This window comes from Symsagittifera roscoffensis, chromosome 6 (assembly GCF_963678635.1).
Source record: "Symsagittifera roscoffensis chromosome 6, txSymRosc1.1, whole genome shotgun sequence".
In the NCBI taxonomy this organism is placed as follows: Eukaryota; Metazoa; Xenacoelomorpha; order Acoela; family Convolutidae; genus Symsagittifera; species Symsagittifera roscoffensis.
Genome location: NC_087067.1, coordinates 17,662,124 through 17,678,465, shown reverse-complemented (window position 1 = coordinate 17,678,465; position 16,342 = coordinate 17,662,124). Strand labels below are relative to the sequence as shown.

Below are 16,342 nucleotides of genomic sequence, written 5' to 3'. Positions count from 1 at the left end.
CTGAATTGATCATAAATAACTTCAGTACAATTATTGGTGCAACTGAAAGTAAAAGAAAAACTAGAGTTTTTAAAAGAAATTTTACGTCGTTCAAATCACGACTGGGGGGGCTTGTTTATGACATAATTTTTCTCAAGATTGGTTATATGTGCTACCTGGCTTTGCGCAAAACTTTTTTTTCAATAAGTAAAAACTAACAAAAAGACAGACAGGGGAGACGGTAGAAGAATACACTTTTCGTCTGCGATTGATGAAATTTAGATTTTTTTCTTGGTTTGCAATGAAATAATATAGATTGAGGCAGACTGATGGAAATGAATCGAAAAAAGGGCCAGAAGCTGTGCTATGGTGGTCGGCTTCCAGATCAGAACAAGAGTCTGCCACTGCTACTGTCTGCCTAGTTGCCACTATCTACCATGTGTCTAGCAGCAAGCATAACAGCTTTGATGAGTCATGTTAAAATATCACAGGACGCTCATCACATTATTTGTTAATTTCATATACAAACCGTCCTCTCTACCCCATACTCTTCTTCATTAACCCTATCCCCCCCCCCCCCTACTTTTTGACCCACTATTCTTTCTCTGCAATCGTTTGGCGTGAATGCTATTTCCGTGAGGCATTAATAGTGAGTCACCCCCTATCCCGGGCTGACCAAAAATGCTTATCATACAATTGCATACTATGGAAAAAATGCTTACAATTTCATAAAATTCAATAGCGTATAAAACATTGCATTCAAATCACATGATAAGCATTTTTTTCCATACAACGGAATTGTATGATAAGCATTTTTGTTCTGTGGGGGTCAACCCACTATGGCATTCACCCACACTCGCTATAATACATGGTGGTGGTTTGAAAAGTTAGTCGACTTAAAATCTACGGGGGTTGAAGAGGCAATTGAGAGCGAAAATGGAGTAAACAGCTAGCGGTGTAAAAAAATGGACGAAACCATGTAGGGTAACAAAAAATAGGATAAATAGGTTGGGGTAAGAAAGGTCAAGTTTTCATCGCATGCTGCGACACAGAAGGATTATGCCTTCTTCACTGGACAGCTTCTTCCAATATGAAAACAATTCAGCTCTCTTATCATTTGAGTTTCGTACAGGAAGAATAATCAATAAATTTGACATGGTAATTTAAAGTTTTAAGCCATCTTTTGTGTTGAAACCAGAGCACCAAGCATCCAACGATATCAATGAGAAACCCCTTCTGAAATAAGATCTCAACGCTAGCTTTTCTTAGCACACAGACATAAGCTGCGTGCATACGATATTAGACTTGATCGAAGCAAGTCCATTTCAGCAGAGCTTCAACGAATTGAGAACCTACTGCATTCCAAAATTGGTAGGAAAAACTTGGAATTGAATAACAACTCCGACATTGTTAGAAATGTGATAATTATAAAAACAAACAACATCACAACATTTGGATTTTTGGATGAAGATCTGATTACGATCAGTACTATGTTAAAATTTCCCAGACCAAAATATCCCCTTTTAAGATAATGCCTATGCAAATCTAAGGCAAAATGACGTTCAACAACTTAATTTGAATATAAAACTATTGTAATCTGCATTCATTATCTCACTGTTAAACTCATTGAATAGTCAGAAAAAACTTTAAGTTGGGAAACCTCTCAACCGAACAAATGTACAACCAAAACTGGTTCATTGACGGCACCCTTAAAAATTGCCTTGGTCAGTTTTATCAACTTTACACAACCCACATACAGATGGACGGGTTTCATTCAGCTTGCGTTTAGGCCCTGTTTACAAAAAAAAGCGCTAATTAACATATTAGATTCCCAACTGTGCTTAAGACTCTTTTTGGAGAGGTCAATCCAGAAAACGTTTTGATCGATTTTGAAAAAGCAGAACTAGGTGCATTTGGCTGCCTTAACCAAAAAGACATCAGAGGGTGATATTTCCATCTGTTCAAACTACATGCAAAAAAATCCGAATTTCTCCTACGAAGTTGTACGAAATTGAAGCACGTCTTCTTGTTTCAAACCACTAAATTTTCCTTGAAACATGGCTTTATGCGGTTTCCATCCTTCTCGGACGCCCTCTCAGGAATTCGACCCCCTCACCAACCAAAGGGTCCGCCCTTTGGTATTATTTTAAGACACCCATTTTAGGCCGACCAACCCTACAGTTTTTATAAAGGTGCCTTGTGCGCCAATATACAATAATTTTGAAGGGAAACGCGCGCCGAAAAAGTGCAATTTTTTGGTCCATATTTTTCAAAAAAGAGCCAAAAACTGCTTTTGCCAAGTTTTTCATTATTTTCCCAACGGCGTAAGACTTCTAGTCTAATTTGAGTCTTTCTCATGTTCTGGGAGTGCTCGGAAAACCAATTTGACCGATATAAAAAAATTTGACCGATATTTTTTGAAAATCCTCCCCCCTCCGAGACAATCCTAGATCCGCCCCTGATTTTGACAAGTTTTAAAACAATTACTAAAAGCAAATTCACCTTAAACAGTGAGTAAGTAATCACATTTCGGTGAAAAGCTAAAAACGTAATTGAAACAGAGCGAGAAACTTGTTCCGACTTCTTGAAATGGTTTCAAATTTTCTTTTTAATTTCAATCACAAATTATAACGCTTAATTGTCTTGCTTCTCTGTGCAGCGTTAAAAATTTGGTTGCGGCGCTACAAAACACCATCTTGACCAATCAAAATTTCTGAAAACAGCACTGGATATAAATAAGGTACGAACCCAATTTTCAGTCCAGCTCACAAAAACGAAGCCGCTTCTCAACACTATGACTCGTTGGAAGTGTAGTTTTTGAGAAAAGTCAAAAAATTTCAAAAACTGTAAAAGAATAACACTCTTGGCTTTTCCTAAGTTCATAACTTTTCGGTCAAAAAATTGGGCAGAGCCGTTTAAGCACGAGAACTTCCCACAACCCTTTTTTCGATTGAAATCAAAAACTCAGATTTAGAAAAGTAGTTTTCCAGAAGAGTCAAAAATTTTCAAAAAACGGTTATAAAATTGAAAGTTTTATTTTTCCTCGGGCTATAATATTTGAGCGTCAAAAAAATTGGTAGTAGCCGTTAATGCAGGGGAGCTTCTCGCAACTTGCTCTCTTTTTTGATACCAAAATCGCAATTTTGAGAAAAAAGTTTTGAGAAAATTTAATAAAAAAATATGGATCGAAAACTCACCCATACATTTTTTAGAAGTCAGAGTCAAGTAAAGGTGGAAAGAGACTAGGAGATTATGGAGGCATACAGGGAAAAGGGAGGACTCTCCAATAAAAATATATAAAACCCGAATGCATACATTTTCTTAATACCTGTTTTATCAACCAGGAACCCCATTATTTGAAAGCTAAACCGACAGAGCTTAAGTCGAAAGCATGAAACCGAAAAATCATCGGTAGAAAATCATCAGCAGTATTCTACAATTATTCATACAAAAGTTTGAATAGTAACGGGAGTTAAATTTGACATTTTATGAAATTGAGCATGTCAGCATATTTGATTCAATTAATTTCGTTAAACTAGTTGTTAACTAGAAAAAAGTCTACATTCCGATTTGATAACGCTTGCAAATGGTTGCTCGTTTTAAAAAATGAAACGGAAATAAGAGATCAATGCACATAAGAGTCATTCAATTGATTAATAAGACTTGTATTTGTTTCTGACAACCCTGATCTCGAAACTCGTTTTTATCTAGTGCGTTAACATATCCAGACAATTTCCGACGTGATTCGAACTATTTACACTTCATTCAAAATTTGAACTATTTAGAAGTAGAAAAGAAATTGTTTTTGAGTAGTTCAGATTTTTTTGTCGCAAATACAGGCAGATGCAGTTGGATTTTCTGTCATCTCAAAAAAGTCGTGATTTGATCAATAATAGAGATTCTGCAAACAAATTAACAGTGTGAATACCCCAGCCGAATTATACATACACCAACCGAAAATGCGCAAAGTATTTAAGCCAGGAAAATAATAAGATTCAGACTTCTGCTGACATATGATTGAGATTTGCATGACTTTTGTAACTGTTACATAATTGTTTTATATGTATTTTACATAGAGGCAAAGCTGCTGAAAAAAGTGAAAATTCCAATAAACTATCAAAAAACCGAAAATTTGGTTTTAATAAAAACCAAAACGTTTCTCTCCTTAAGCATGGGAACAAATTTTTGCGCAGCGAAGATTTCCATCCCCTGATTTTTAAATTGAAACCTTATATTCAAATTTAAGAAGTACTTTTCGAGATAGTGAGGAAGTTTCTTAAACAAAACAGTAAAAATTTCAAAAAATGGATTTTTGCAAAATACATATTGGATTTTCTTCAAAATTGGTAAAACGGATTAAACAGAGAGCATCTAAGCACAAGGTTAATTTGAATGAACTATCAATATCAAAAGCAGAGGGTTATTTTTTGAAGAGATAAAAAAGATGTTTCCAAAAAAAACGTGCAGAAATCAAAACAAATTTGGACATTTTCTATGGACATACAATTTTCAAAACGCAGAACATGTCCACTTGCGCAGGGAAGATTCATATAACTGGTTGTTTTATTTTGGTTAAACCCTTAATATAATATTTGGCAGGGTAGTTTTTTGAGCATAGTTTTTTAATTTAACCAAAATGTCAAAAAATTGACTTGTTTGAAGCCATTTTTTTTCCTCCGAGTTTAGTGAATAACCGCTTGAGAAAGAAAGATCACCAAAAATTATTCTTTAATTGAAACCTCCAACTCAGGTTTGTGCTTTTAGCCTTGAGAAAGTGAAAAATTTCAAGATAATCGGGTCAAAAATCCCTCTTCTGAAATTTTCGAAGGCCCTAGAACGTGGGGTAAACTGAAAAGAGACTAGCTAATTATGCAAATATGCAGGCACATAAAAGAGCAACTGGTTCGCACAGTGGCATCATTTTTTGAAAAACGGTACTGTAGTTTTGGTCAAATTGAGATTTCTGTTGGAAGTGGAAAATTTTTCCTAAGCTTTGCAAAAAAACAAAAAAAACAAATCCCTTTCATTTTCATAAAAACTGATGCCTCAAACAGGAAATAACACTAACCAAAAATAAAGCAACAACAAATGCTGTTAATTTGTTTACGCCTAAGTATGATCAAAATGAAAGATACCAAAAAGTCCGCCAAATGAGCACTTTTATTTGCGACTTAGCTAAGAAAAAAATTCTTCGTAAAAATAAACTACGCTTTGCATGTGTAATAATAGTTACCTATTTTCGGTTAGTGTATACGGAGCGTCAATTAAGCAGCGTCAAGACGAACTGTTTGATTTTTAAACGATTTTAGAACTGAGGTTCAAATTTCATTTTATTTTCAAAGAAGAATTTAATTTTTTATGATTCAATAAAAAAGCTACTAGTAGTTTATTTACAGATTTATTGTCTTTCCGGTGCTATGTCTTTCAAATCTTCTGAAGACTCGAACATTTTAACATAGCCAACTGACAGTTGGAAAAAATAATGAACGCACGATAACAGACAAAAATATATTTTTCCATGAACAAACTTCAACCTTTGATTTTCAAAGAATAAAGATATGCCAGAAAAAACTGAAGGGAACAGCAAAAACCTAACTTGTTATTTAAAAAACTTGCTTTCGATTTTAAAAGAAAAATATATCACCATAAGTTCACTGAATTTATGACTGGTGCTTTTATGATAATATTAATCCAATTTGAGACAAACTGCATTAATAGTAATCTTTTACACAGAGGCCAAGTTGCAGTACCAGTCAATTTGAAAAAAAAAAAAGAAATTTACCAACTAACATGCCTCAATTTATAGAGCGGACGCATATTTACTAGTATACGAAAAAGTTCATTAAAAACATCCGACGCTGCCCAGGTCTGAACCCTCTTATTTTGTTGCGGGTCTCCATCCCTTCATCTACGCTACTAGTGCTATTTGTAATATAATAGTCAGTGTATCCTTAGCATTGGCTGTACTTAATAGCTGGTTTTTGGATAAATTTGAACGATTTCAAAATGAACACTTTTTGTCGCAACAATATTTGCGTCGCAACAATCTTTGCAACTAAAGTTGGAAAAAAAGAGAGTTCATACTATCACACAATCTTTGCTTGTGTGTAAATACCGCAGGGAAATCTGATACACGTTCGAAACCAGAAGTCGATCGCGTTTTTCGTGAATTTTACGTTTTGCTGTTCGAGAATGGAGGTTGCCTTCCCTTTTAACAATGGAAATCAACTGAACTTAAAAAGAAATCAAAGTCGAATCTCGAAAAATCGAACGTAAATTTTTACATTTTGGGCTAAAACATTAGCCTGTTAGAAAAAAATGGTCCCCGTTTTTGTGTCTTTAAAAATTAACTCGGAAAATTAGGTGCTATTTGCTCAGAAATAATCTCCTCTACTCCATGATATCATACAAAGATCATTACCAGATTATTATGAATCATGTGCGACCTTTTTCAAAATTCTCATTTGAAAACATCTTTGTGAAGTATTTAATTGAATTTGAAAGAAAGGAAAGGCATTTTTCTACATGAAGATACAATAAAGTTACACAACAATGAAATTTCAACTAAGCTAACTATTGCCAAAAAGGACATAAAAATTGTTCAAGTGGAAAATAAATTAAAGAAGCCTACATTAAAATTGGACTAGCTGAACTGAAACGAACTCTTATCGCAAGGCAACAAAACAAATATCTCATTGGTTTTGGTCAAAACTTAGAAGTTAGATTTTTCATTGGCTAAATCAAACCAAGGTTAAAAGATTAAATGCAGAAACCAGCAAACTGAGAGAATTATCTAATATTGATAGCCTATGTTTTGACTTTGAGGTCTCCCAACCCAGTTTTCAATGATACTGAGTCAAATAAGTGTTCTGCTTCATTCTGTATAACCTCAAACTTTCCCATTTTCGCCATTCCATAAATATACAATATCGAAAAACTTAATTTTTAAATCGAGTTCAGTTCAACTTCCACTAATCCAACGCAAAACTATCTCTAAAACATGAAAAATACATTCTAATCAACTGGGAGATTCTAGTTCTAGCAGACTAAAGTCTAGACAGGAGAAGTCTTTTTTCAGTTCATTTTCGATTTCCTGCATTTCGGCTGATGTGATATCAAACACAGAACGGCAATCTTCTATGCAGTTTTCCAGGTCGTAAGCACTCGGCAATAAAGTTTGTTCACCTCTGGGTAACATATTTGGCTCTGGCTCTCGTAGAAACTGGTTCAACTGGGCTGAAGTTTCGTCCTCCGTCGGGATGAACTGTGCACCATTGTTCGTTATTGTGACGTCATCATGATTGTCCTCGTGTTCGGGTATGAAGTGTCCTCCCATCCCTGTTTGCGGCACGTGGTCTGATTTGAAGCTGCAGTTTGTTTGTTGTGCAAACGGAGAATGGTGCATAGGCAAGAACTGTGATTCCACCTTCGAGCAGTTCAGTCTGTCATCACTTCCTAAATGCAAATGCTTCGTTAAAAATAACACAAACTATTGCCAGAGACAAGATTGATGGTTGAAATAATAAACCTAGGTGCGGAAATTATCTTCAATTTCGCTTAATCACAAAGAAAGAAGGATCGGGAAAGTTTTATGAAAAACATTAAAAAAGTAACCAAAACAAAAAACGGTTTTTGTAGGGGAGCAGATTTAAAATTCAGTAGCGGATTTAGGGGGGGGGGGGGGGCTCAGGGATTCGACCCCCTGCCGACCCAAAGTGCCCCCCCCCTTTATACTATTTTGAGATATCCATTTTTGGCTGATTGACCTTAAAATCATTTTAGAGGCGCCTTTGGCGCCCATCTTTATTAATTTTGAGCGCGGAACGCGCGCCGAAAAAACGCGATTTTTTGGTAAACATTTTCCGAAAAGTGTCTAAAAACGCCTTTATTTGCCTGTTTTTTTTCAAAATTTTGCCTGCGGTGCAGAAATTTTGGTCAAAGCAGAGTCTTTTTAGTGCTTTGGGAGAGCTCGGAAAATCAATTTGGTCGACCTACAAAAAAAGGTCGACAAAACTTTCGAAATTGTTTTGAAAATCCGCCCCCCTCAAGAAAATCCTAGATCTGCCCCTGCTAAAATTCATGGCTAGCCATTTAAACAACCAAAAAATCATCATTTTATCTAAAGTAATAGCGGCACCAAAAAAAAAACAATTTTGGACCTTCCCTTTGCCTTTAATTAGTTGGTAAAAAAAAACAAAAAATCGTCTCGACACAAAAAAAAGAGATTGATGTAGGTGGAAAAAAAACATCATTAAATCAAAATTTCCTCCACCACTTTCATAGTAGGATGACTGGCTTTCCTCCCTATTAAATGGTTGCTGGGATTAGTTTGAAAAAATTTTTGCCAACCTGTTAAGACAGCCGACAACGGAACATCTAAAAAATCAGCGAATGGATGAATGTCATTTCTAAGAGACGAGGATGACATTTTCTGGACCAAATCGTCTAATTCATTCGCATTTCCAGGAACCGTTGACGCCGATGAGTTCTGAGAAGCACCTACTGTTGCAGATATCATTTGTGTGTCATTTACTTCGAAACTGTTTTTACCCTGAATTCGATTTTTGATTGAGTTCGAGCCTATATTTTGTTTACCTGTGTACAAACTAGGTAAAAACGCTTGCATTTTTTCTGTGTCGTGATCAAGCAAATCGTGATCATCAGATATGGTAGGTGAATTGCGATAGAGTTCAAAACTATTTTTACTCTTGACATCTGTTGAGTCCATCAGTGGGACAGACTTCGATACGTGCACACTTTGCTTTTGATCACATTCAGTTGTTGTGCCCCAATTTAATTTGTCAGGTTTGAAATCGTGCATTGAGGGTGATTTGCTTTTAAAAGATTGTGGATACGAGCAGTGGTCAATCGGAATAGTTGACAGTCTGCTAGTAGGCGCATTAGAATTCGTTGTTCTATTATCTGAACGCGAACTAGAATTTGGTTTGCACAGACTTCCAGATTGTAAGTCGAATTCTCCCGAAGATGAAACAATCTGATCAATGTTTCCATTTTCACATTCTTCGTTTTTAAAATTCTGTTCACGTCGATTCGAGATCTCGGTTTTCGGAGTAGTCGGGATCGAAAATGTTTGAAGAAATTTGTTTTCATCATTTGTATCCCTTTTCGCTGGGGTGTTTCTAAATGGCATTTGGGCACTTCTAATTAAACTTGCTCTGCTAATACTTCTATACGGGAGTCTTTCATTGTCTTTTAACGCTTTAAACTCATTCCCTGTCGAGGTCTTTTCAGCGCAGGGAAATTTCGGCACTGGAATTATACCTGCTTTCGGGAAACTTGCGGTAGTTTTTGGTTGTATAAATGAAAGTGTCACAATTTGAGGTCTATTTGCATGTTCATTTGAAGAGCCAGTTACAATTCGTACAGTAAATGGCGCATTATTTGTTTTTAGAGTAGCAACTGATATAACTTCCTGTTTCGTCAAGGTAGGAGTCTTAACGGTTGTTGGTTTTATTACTGGTTTCGATACTACATTAAATCGGCAACTTAAACTTGAATTTTGTGCTTTTGTATCGTTTGTGTTATGGTTTTCAACCTTGGCATCAACCTTGGAGTAAGCAGCATTTCTAGTTTCTTCTATTTTCTTTTTCGTGACTTTCGAGCTATTTTTAGGCCGACCCGTTCTTGTTCGTCTCTGACCTTTTGACCTCCAAGCGTCGCTCAAAATAGCCGCTCTGAGCTTCGCTTTAACATCCAAACTTTGCTCCCTTCTACCTAAATCATCGCCAGTTAGCTGATATTCAGATTTTTGATCAATTGTTTCCTGACAAATCAGATCATCAAACCGTTCTTCCTTAACTTCAATGCACGTTTCATTTCGAATAACAAGTTGAGAATCATCGCGTTTTTTCATCATTTTTGACAGCCTCCTTCTAACTTCGGCCAATTTTTCGATTTCAGTTTTGATTGCAGAATTAAGTTGGTCACAGTTAGCCAGAGAGTTTTCATAGGCATAGTCGTATTTCCGACAACAAATAGGCTCTTCCGCGGGTCTATAATGAGGTTTCAGAAAGGGATGCGCTAAGGCCAGCTCGGACGGCAAACGGCTATTTGGCTCCCAAATTAACAATCTCTGCATTAAATCCATCGCTTCTTGACTATTGCAGGAAGGGATTTTCTCCATGAAGCTAGACCGTGAGGTCTGTTTAGGCAAAGATTTCACATAGGCTTTAATTTGCTCAGAGTTAATTCGTTCAATGTAGGATTGACTAGGGTAGCCTAGAAGAGATATGATTAAATTAAGTTGGTTTACTTGTGATTTTCCTGGAAACAGAGGTCTTCTCAGAAACAACTCCGCCACTATACATCCTACACTCCACATGTCAATAGAAGTAGTATACTCCGGATGGCATAAAATCAACTCTGGACTTCGGTACCATCTTGTAGCAACATACATTGTAGCTTGTAGTTTCGCAGCACCGTTTTTGCCGTTCAATCCATTTCGGTCTGAAACGCTTGTCATCTCTCGGATGACCCCGTTTGAACTTTGACCTTCGGTATCACATGGCGATAAAACTGGCTTACCTTCGTCATTTTCTCGTTCGGATCCGTCGTTCAGACACCTCGCCATCCCAAAATCAGCAAGTTTCAAAAGGCAGTTTGAATTAACAAGTAGATTAGAAGGCTTTATGTCTCTATGTACAACGTTAGCCGAGTGAAGGTACTTCAAAGCTCTTAAGATTTGATAGAGGAACCATCTAACATGATCTACTGACAAGCCTTGTGGACTTTGAATAATTTTGTGCAAATCAGTTTCCATCAAATCTAACACTAAGTACAAAGACGCTTGATCGCCGCTCGTCAAAACATCGTACAGATACACAATGTTGTCGTGCTTAAAATGCCTCAAAATTTTGATTTCCCTTAAGGTTCTTTTCAGACAATATTCAACATTTTGTCTGTTTTTGATTCGCTTCACAGCCACGTGGTCGCTTTGGTTGGGTAAAATTTTGGGCGAAAGACTAGTCGCGCGCCATACGGATCCATAAGCACCTGTTCCGATAAGATGTGAAATGTTGTATCTGTATTTAAGGTCATTTTGCACATCGCTGAATGAGTCATTTGCTTCTTTGAGTCTCTTCAGAGCTTCAGCTTGCTTCGAAGCTAGGTCCCCTTGGTTCATTTTCACCAGTCACGGACAGTCAGACAAATGTCTGATTGTTCAGGCCGCCAATTCTTTCAGGTCATACTCTGCCTGAAAAGTCCAAAATGTCAAAATCAATTGGAGCTCAACGCACTAAATGCAACGACGTGCAGTTTTTTTCGAGTAGAGATTTTGAGCACTTCTTGGATGGTGTCGACATAAGAATTGACGGTTGTTCGGCTTAAAACAGATGTAAAACATTACCCAAGCAATCAGAACTAAGAGAAAGTTCTACAGCAGCTTCAGAGCCCAAAGTAAGTTGTTAGGTGTTTATAACCAACTTAGCATCAGAGCAAGTATCAAATACAAATAATTGCATATCGATTGGACGCAAGCAAATCAATATCAAATTGGAAGTCCCCGAAATCTGGACGCTATTAACTAAATGACACATCTGTTTTAATCTAGGGTAATTCTCAATCAAAATACATCCAAAATTTGATCAAAAACACCTGGAAGAATGAAGTCTTTTCCCTGGGCAAATTCCAATCACAAATCGATGTCATCTTGTGCCAGGAAAAACACTGCAAATCATTTATACGTTAATTAGGCCTTCACTAACGAGTTAATGAAATTGGAATGCATATTCCTTCGAAAAAAAAAACAAATAAAAAAGCATTTAGATAAAAGAGAACAGTAACCAGAACATTATGTGTTACATGCTCGTAACAAATTCGTTCAACTCGTGAACGAACTGCACCCATCAAATCCAAAGCTCATCGTTAGTTTTTAGGATGGACAGAAAAATGCCAAAATCCTGAGTGCAAAAATGTGTCCCGTTATACAAAATGGCTATAAGTGAAGTTGACAAAAATCTTTCCGAATTAATTGCGGCCAATGACCCGAGTAAAAGTCTGTTTCTTAAAAGGGTTCAGCAGCTTTAACAAATTAAAGTTATTCCTCATAAATTCTCACAAGTTTATATTGCAAAGCAGTAAATTTTTTAGCAGTAAAAGTTGAACTTATGCAGAGCAGTAAAAATAGTAAGAAAAAATTTAGCAGTAAGAGTTAAACTTATTTGTAGAAAAATTGAAATTGAGCTCCACCCCTTTTGCATACGGTAAAAAGATCGATGTAATCACGCTGTCTTGTTCCCTTTTAATCAAACTGAGTTGAGCCAATTCAACTTTGCCCTATTTTATCCGTTTTCACTTTTTTAATTTTGACATTTTTGAATTGCTAAAACTTTTGTCCAACCTTTCGAACTTTTGATCTTGGAACCAATGATTTCACTAATGGATTTTTTTTTCTCACTTTGACTCTTCTATGGTCATTTAGTATACAGCATTTAAATAACAAAAAATCAAACAAATGCAAACATCAAGCATTAAAGGACATTAGATCAGATCAAACAAATAATTGCGAATAGAGAGAAACAGAAGGGTTTGATTTGCCCCTTGAGAAATTTTGAAAAAAAGGTGAAGAAAGTTTTCAAAAATAGGATCGAGAATCAAAGCAGTTAGATTTTGCTGCCCAAGTAAAATAAAAGTCATCAACGATTTCCTGTAGAACACATGAACTTTTTTACCTTTCAAAATAAAGACATCGAGGATCAATCTTGAGATGGTTGACTAAGATGACAACCCGATAAAAAAATTGCTCTTGAAATAGTTCCGTTTCTTAATATTGAACAAGTAGTTGTCAGAGCTCCGGAGTGAGGAAAACTGATCTGAAAGAGTAACGTAATAGAAAATATTTACATCGTACTTCCCGTGGAAGAGACCATGAAAAAACAACAAGTCAATAATTTCGAGTTTATAAAAGCCGGAAAAGTTTTCAAGCTCAGTAGTGACAAATTATATTCGCCAGACATCCCAATCCATTTATTGCATCGTTTATTGAAAGGATTTAACTTGATGAGATCAGTTTTGTTCGGAAATCAAATTTAAGAAGCATTTTACTGACCAAATCTTACGGATCTGGAGACATGTTTAGGGACACTTCTTTTGAGCAAGAAATTTTTTTTAAAACAGCTAGAAAAGTTGCTTTCAATATGAATTTACCAATTTAGGCCTGAAGAAAAAATTAAAACACGGTCCTTTTAACTTTGAACGCAATCGAGCAATTATTATCGATCGATGTAGAGAGTTGTGATAGGATAGTAGTTAAAGAACGAAAGTATTTTACACTTCTCGGGATGAAAAGGCAGCAAATTTTTATCAGTTATAACAGCCCAAAAATCAGTTAGTAAATGAACGGGATCAACGGTGCAGCATTTAAGGTCATCTGCTAAAAGAAAAAAAACTATTGTCAAGATCACTAAAGTCTAGGACACAAACGTCTATGCGTCAAGAGATCAGCTATTTAATGCAAAAACTTCTTTCGCTGTCACCGGGTTCCCCCAAAACGCATGGAAGATTCGTTTACACAAAAAAAACATTCGGAAGAGAGCAAAAATAGGCAAGGCTCTTGAATTTTTTTGAAAGAATTAGGAAATTAATCGGAAAATAAAAAATCGGAACAGTTAAATTCGCATACTAGGGGAATGAACTCACACCCTGCCTTTTCGTAGTCTACCACATAACCACTAGCGATTAATAGCTTCAACTTTCAAATCTTATACTAATCTTCCAGGCTTCTATCACAAAACACCAAGCTTTTGCCTATGACACAAAGGAATCTAAAGAAATTATTTGGACAACAATTGAATATAATGAAAAAACTGGCATAATAACTTGTGAATTTCACACAAAAAATATATGGCCTTTCAAGCTCTTTGAATTTTAAAAACAATTTATGATTGAAACTTTTTTTGAAAAAAGTAATCCAATTCGAGAAAACTGGATCAATGGGTAAATTTTTTCGCTGGTAGATCTGAAAACTAAAATCCACTTTCGAAACTAGAAGTCGATCAGGTTTTTTTCGTGACATTTACCCTTCTGCTAAGTGGAGTTTGCCTTCCTTTCAGAAAGAATTGAAGCTAACATGAAAAAAATACAAAAATCCATCAGCAAAAAAATCAAATTTGAGTGTATACAAACTTCATTCATGACTTTTTCCTGGAAAAAACGAGCAAATAATCACCACGACCTATAAAAAAAGTGTTTGCTAGCAAGTTCGATTTCTTAAGATTTGTAAGAAAGTTGCTTAAGGGCAAAAAGTCTAATTCCCGATTACAAGACACTTGCTATTGCACGTGTAACAAGAGCTCTTCTCATGAGTATCGAATCATCGGAAGTCACAAAACAGATTGATTCTCACATTTGTTTCTTAGAGCTTGGTATACAGTCAGCAAATACGCCAAACAAATTAGTTAGCGCAACTTTGATCACGCCAAGCTTCGTCCATTTAATGTGCTCGTTTTCTTGCTTCAACATTAAGGTAGTGGTGCATTAATTATAAAATATCCACGAATAGAGTCCAGAATTCCGACTGAAATGAAAAAAAAAATCGCCGAAATATACTTCAGGTATTTTGAATTCGAAATTGCATAAAACAAATTTTATATTAACTCTTATTTTTTTCATTGTGAAATTAACCCTTGAATCTCCTCTAATGACAATAAAAATGAAAATCATCACTGGATAATTTTTATTTGATTATCAAGATATTATCTATTGAAGGAATTAGGACAAAAGTTTATACTACAGATTAAAATAGGTTTTTTTTACTAATTGAAATCTACAAAGCGAAAACAGCTTTTAAAATAAGCACTTCACTCACTTCTGCAACATTTGAGCGTCGCTGTCGTTCCAGAGAAAAACTATGTCAAGTCATTTTCTTATTCAATTTGAATGAAGTGAAGTGATTGCCTTTAAATAACTAATCTATCTACAAGACTCCAACTGCATCAAACAAAACATGAACTCATGTTGTACTCAAAACTTGAGCTCTTAAGTTTACAAAATTCTCTAAACAAGTATTGTACGAAGAAACTTTCTGAGATGACCTTTCATTCGTTAAAATATCGAGCGAAAACGACCAGGATAAAACTAATATCTGCAAAATTTTCTCTTTACAAAATTAAGATCTTTGAGACCTAGATGTTTGAAATTGATAATAAGAGCACTCACAAAGAATACGAATAACCTTAATCAGCAAAAGAATGAATATTTGAGAATTAGACACCTCTTAGCTCTGTTTATGGTATATTTTCAAAAAACTTTTCGTGGTTTACTTTTGTAGTAAATATAAACTTTGATATGAATGAACCACTCAAATCATCAGGCCATGTATAGCTTCGATGGAATCGATATAATCCGATAAGTTTATCAATGCAGTGTCGTTTTGTGATGTTGGTTAGCACTCACGACTCGGATCCAGTGTCTTCTGGTTGGCTCTGACCTGATTTCACACTGGACGATCTGCCAATCAGAATATCTCGTTCTCCGCCGATCGGATTGTCAGTATCCAGGTCAACAAACAGATGCTAAAACGCACAAATACAGTCAAATCTACCAAACTTATAAACTTTTCAGATATCTTTGACTCACTTCAATTTAATAAATAACAAATAGCCGTCAGGTCATTCATAAGCGTTTTATTAGAAAGCGAAAGAAAACAACATTCTGGACTAACAAAGAAAATTTTAACCAAGAAGTAAAAACACTGGCGAATAAGGAATTAACATCAGAATATCTAAGATTATATTCTTTGAAAAAAAAAGTTCAAGGGAATTTGAGAAAAACTTCTGAAAAAGAACGACAAAACTTTTTCAGATATTAACAGATTTACAACAGGAAAGAATGAGTCAAATACCTGACACATCTAACGGTTTCTCGACCACTCCGCAATCCTAAATTACAAAATAATTTTTTGAATATTTTTTTCTATGCTATTCCCTTGACCTTAATTGAAAAACATAGCCAACAGAAAGTTGAAAGTGTTGAAAAACAAGGAAGCAAAAAATAGAAAACTTTAAATTTACGATTTACAAGAGAAAAAAGCACAAACAAAATTGATAATTAACAATTTTCATTAAGAATGAATAGTAAAATAATCACCAAAATTTCTTGTGTCAATTAACTTTAAAAATGACGAATCAGGATCGTTTCGTAGAACAGAAACGACGCTTTTAAGTGGCCTGATTATTCATGATTTCACGCATAAATCAAATAGTTTCTCATCTTCAGTGGTCAAAACGAATAGTTATTTAACTTTTGCCATTGAGAGAGTTTGCTTACATGGATTTATTGAATCTTAATGAACCAAAATAATTGTCATTTTTGTTTTCTTAAAGTAAAAATCTTGAAATGCGTC

General features: G+C 35.4%; 2 protein-coding genes across 3 annotated transcripts in view; both read right to left on the bottom strand.

Annotated features, from left to right (window-relative positions):
• Nucleotides 1-6,689: 6,689 nt before the first annotated feature.
• LOC134848144 (uncharacterized) lies at nt 6,690-11,223 on the bottom strand. The gene is made up of 2 exons (XM_063865504.1): nt 8,329-11,223; nt 6,690-7,434 (listed from the first exon to the last, which is right to left on the bottom strand). Exons 1-2 carry the CDS (start codon nt 11,120-11,122, stop codon nt 6,998-7,000), a joined length of 3,231 nt encoding a protein of 1,076 aa, XP_063721574.1. The 5' UTR covers nt 11,123-11,223; the 3' UTR covers nt 6,690-6,997.
• Nucleotides 11,224-14,420: 3,197 nt separating this feature from the next.
• The window catches only part of LOC134848315 (lysosome membrane protein 2-like), a 146,340-nt gene continuing 144,418 nt past the window's right edge, over nt 14,421-16,342 (bottom strand). Inside the window, exons 10-11 of one of the 2 annotated variants that reach the window (XR_010162922.1) lie at nt 14,807-15,512; nt 14,421-14,515 (exon numbers count right to left, since the gene is read on the bottom strand). Coding sequence is in view for 1 of the 2 variants with exons in the window: in XM_063865714.1 (XP_063721784.1) it covers nt 15,390-15,512 (123 nt within the window). In the remaining variant the exon portion in view is untranslated. Of the gene's footprint in view, nt 14,516-14,657; nt 15,513-16,342 lie in introns of those variants that run through there. The other variant, XM_063865714.1, reaches the window with a different exon arrangement.

Coding starts and splice junctions, on each gene's coding strand:
- LOC134848144 (XM_063865504.1), bottom strand. CDS start 11,122: ATGAACCAAGGGGACCTAGCTTCGAAGCAAGCTGAAGCTCTGAAGAGA. Junction 7,435..8,328: donor GTTGTCGGCTGTCTTAACAG/GTTGGCAAAAAT, acceptor ATTTGCATTTAG/GAAGTGATGACAGACTGAAC.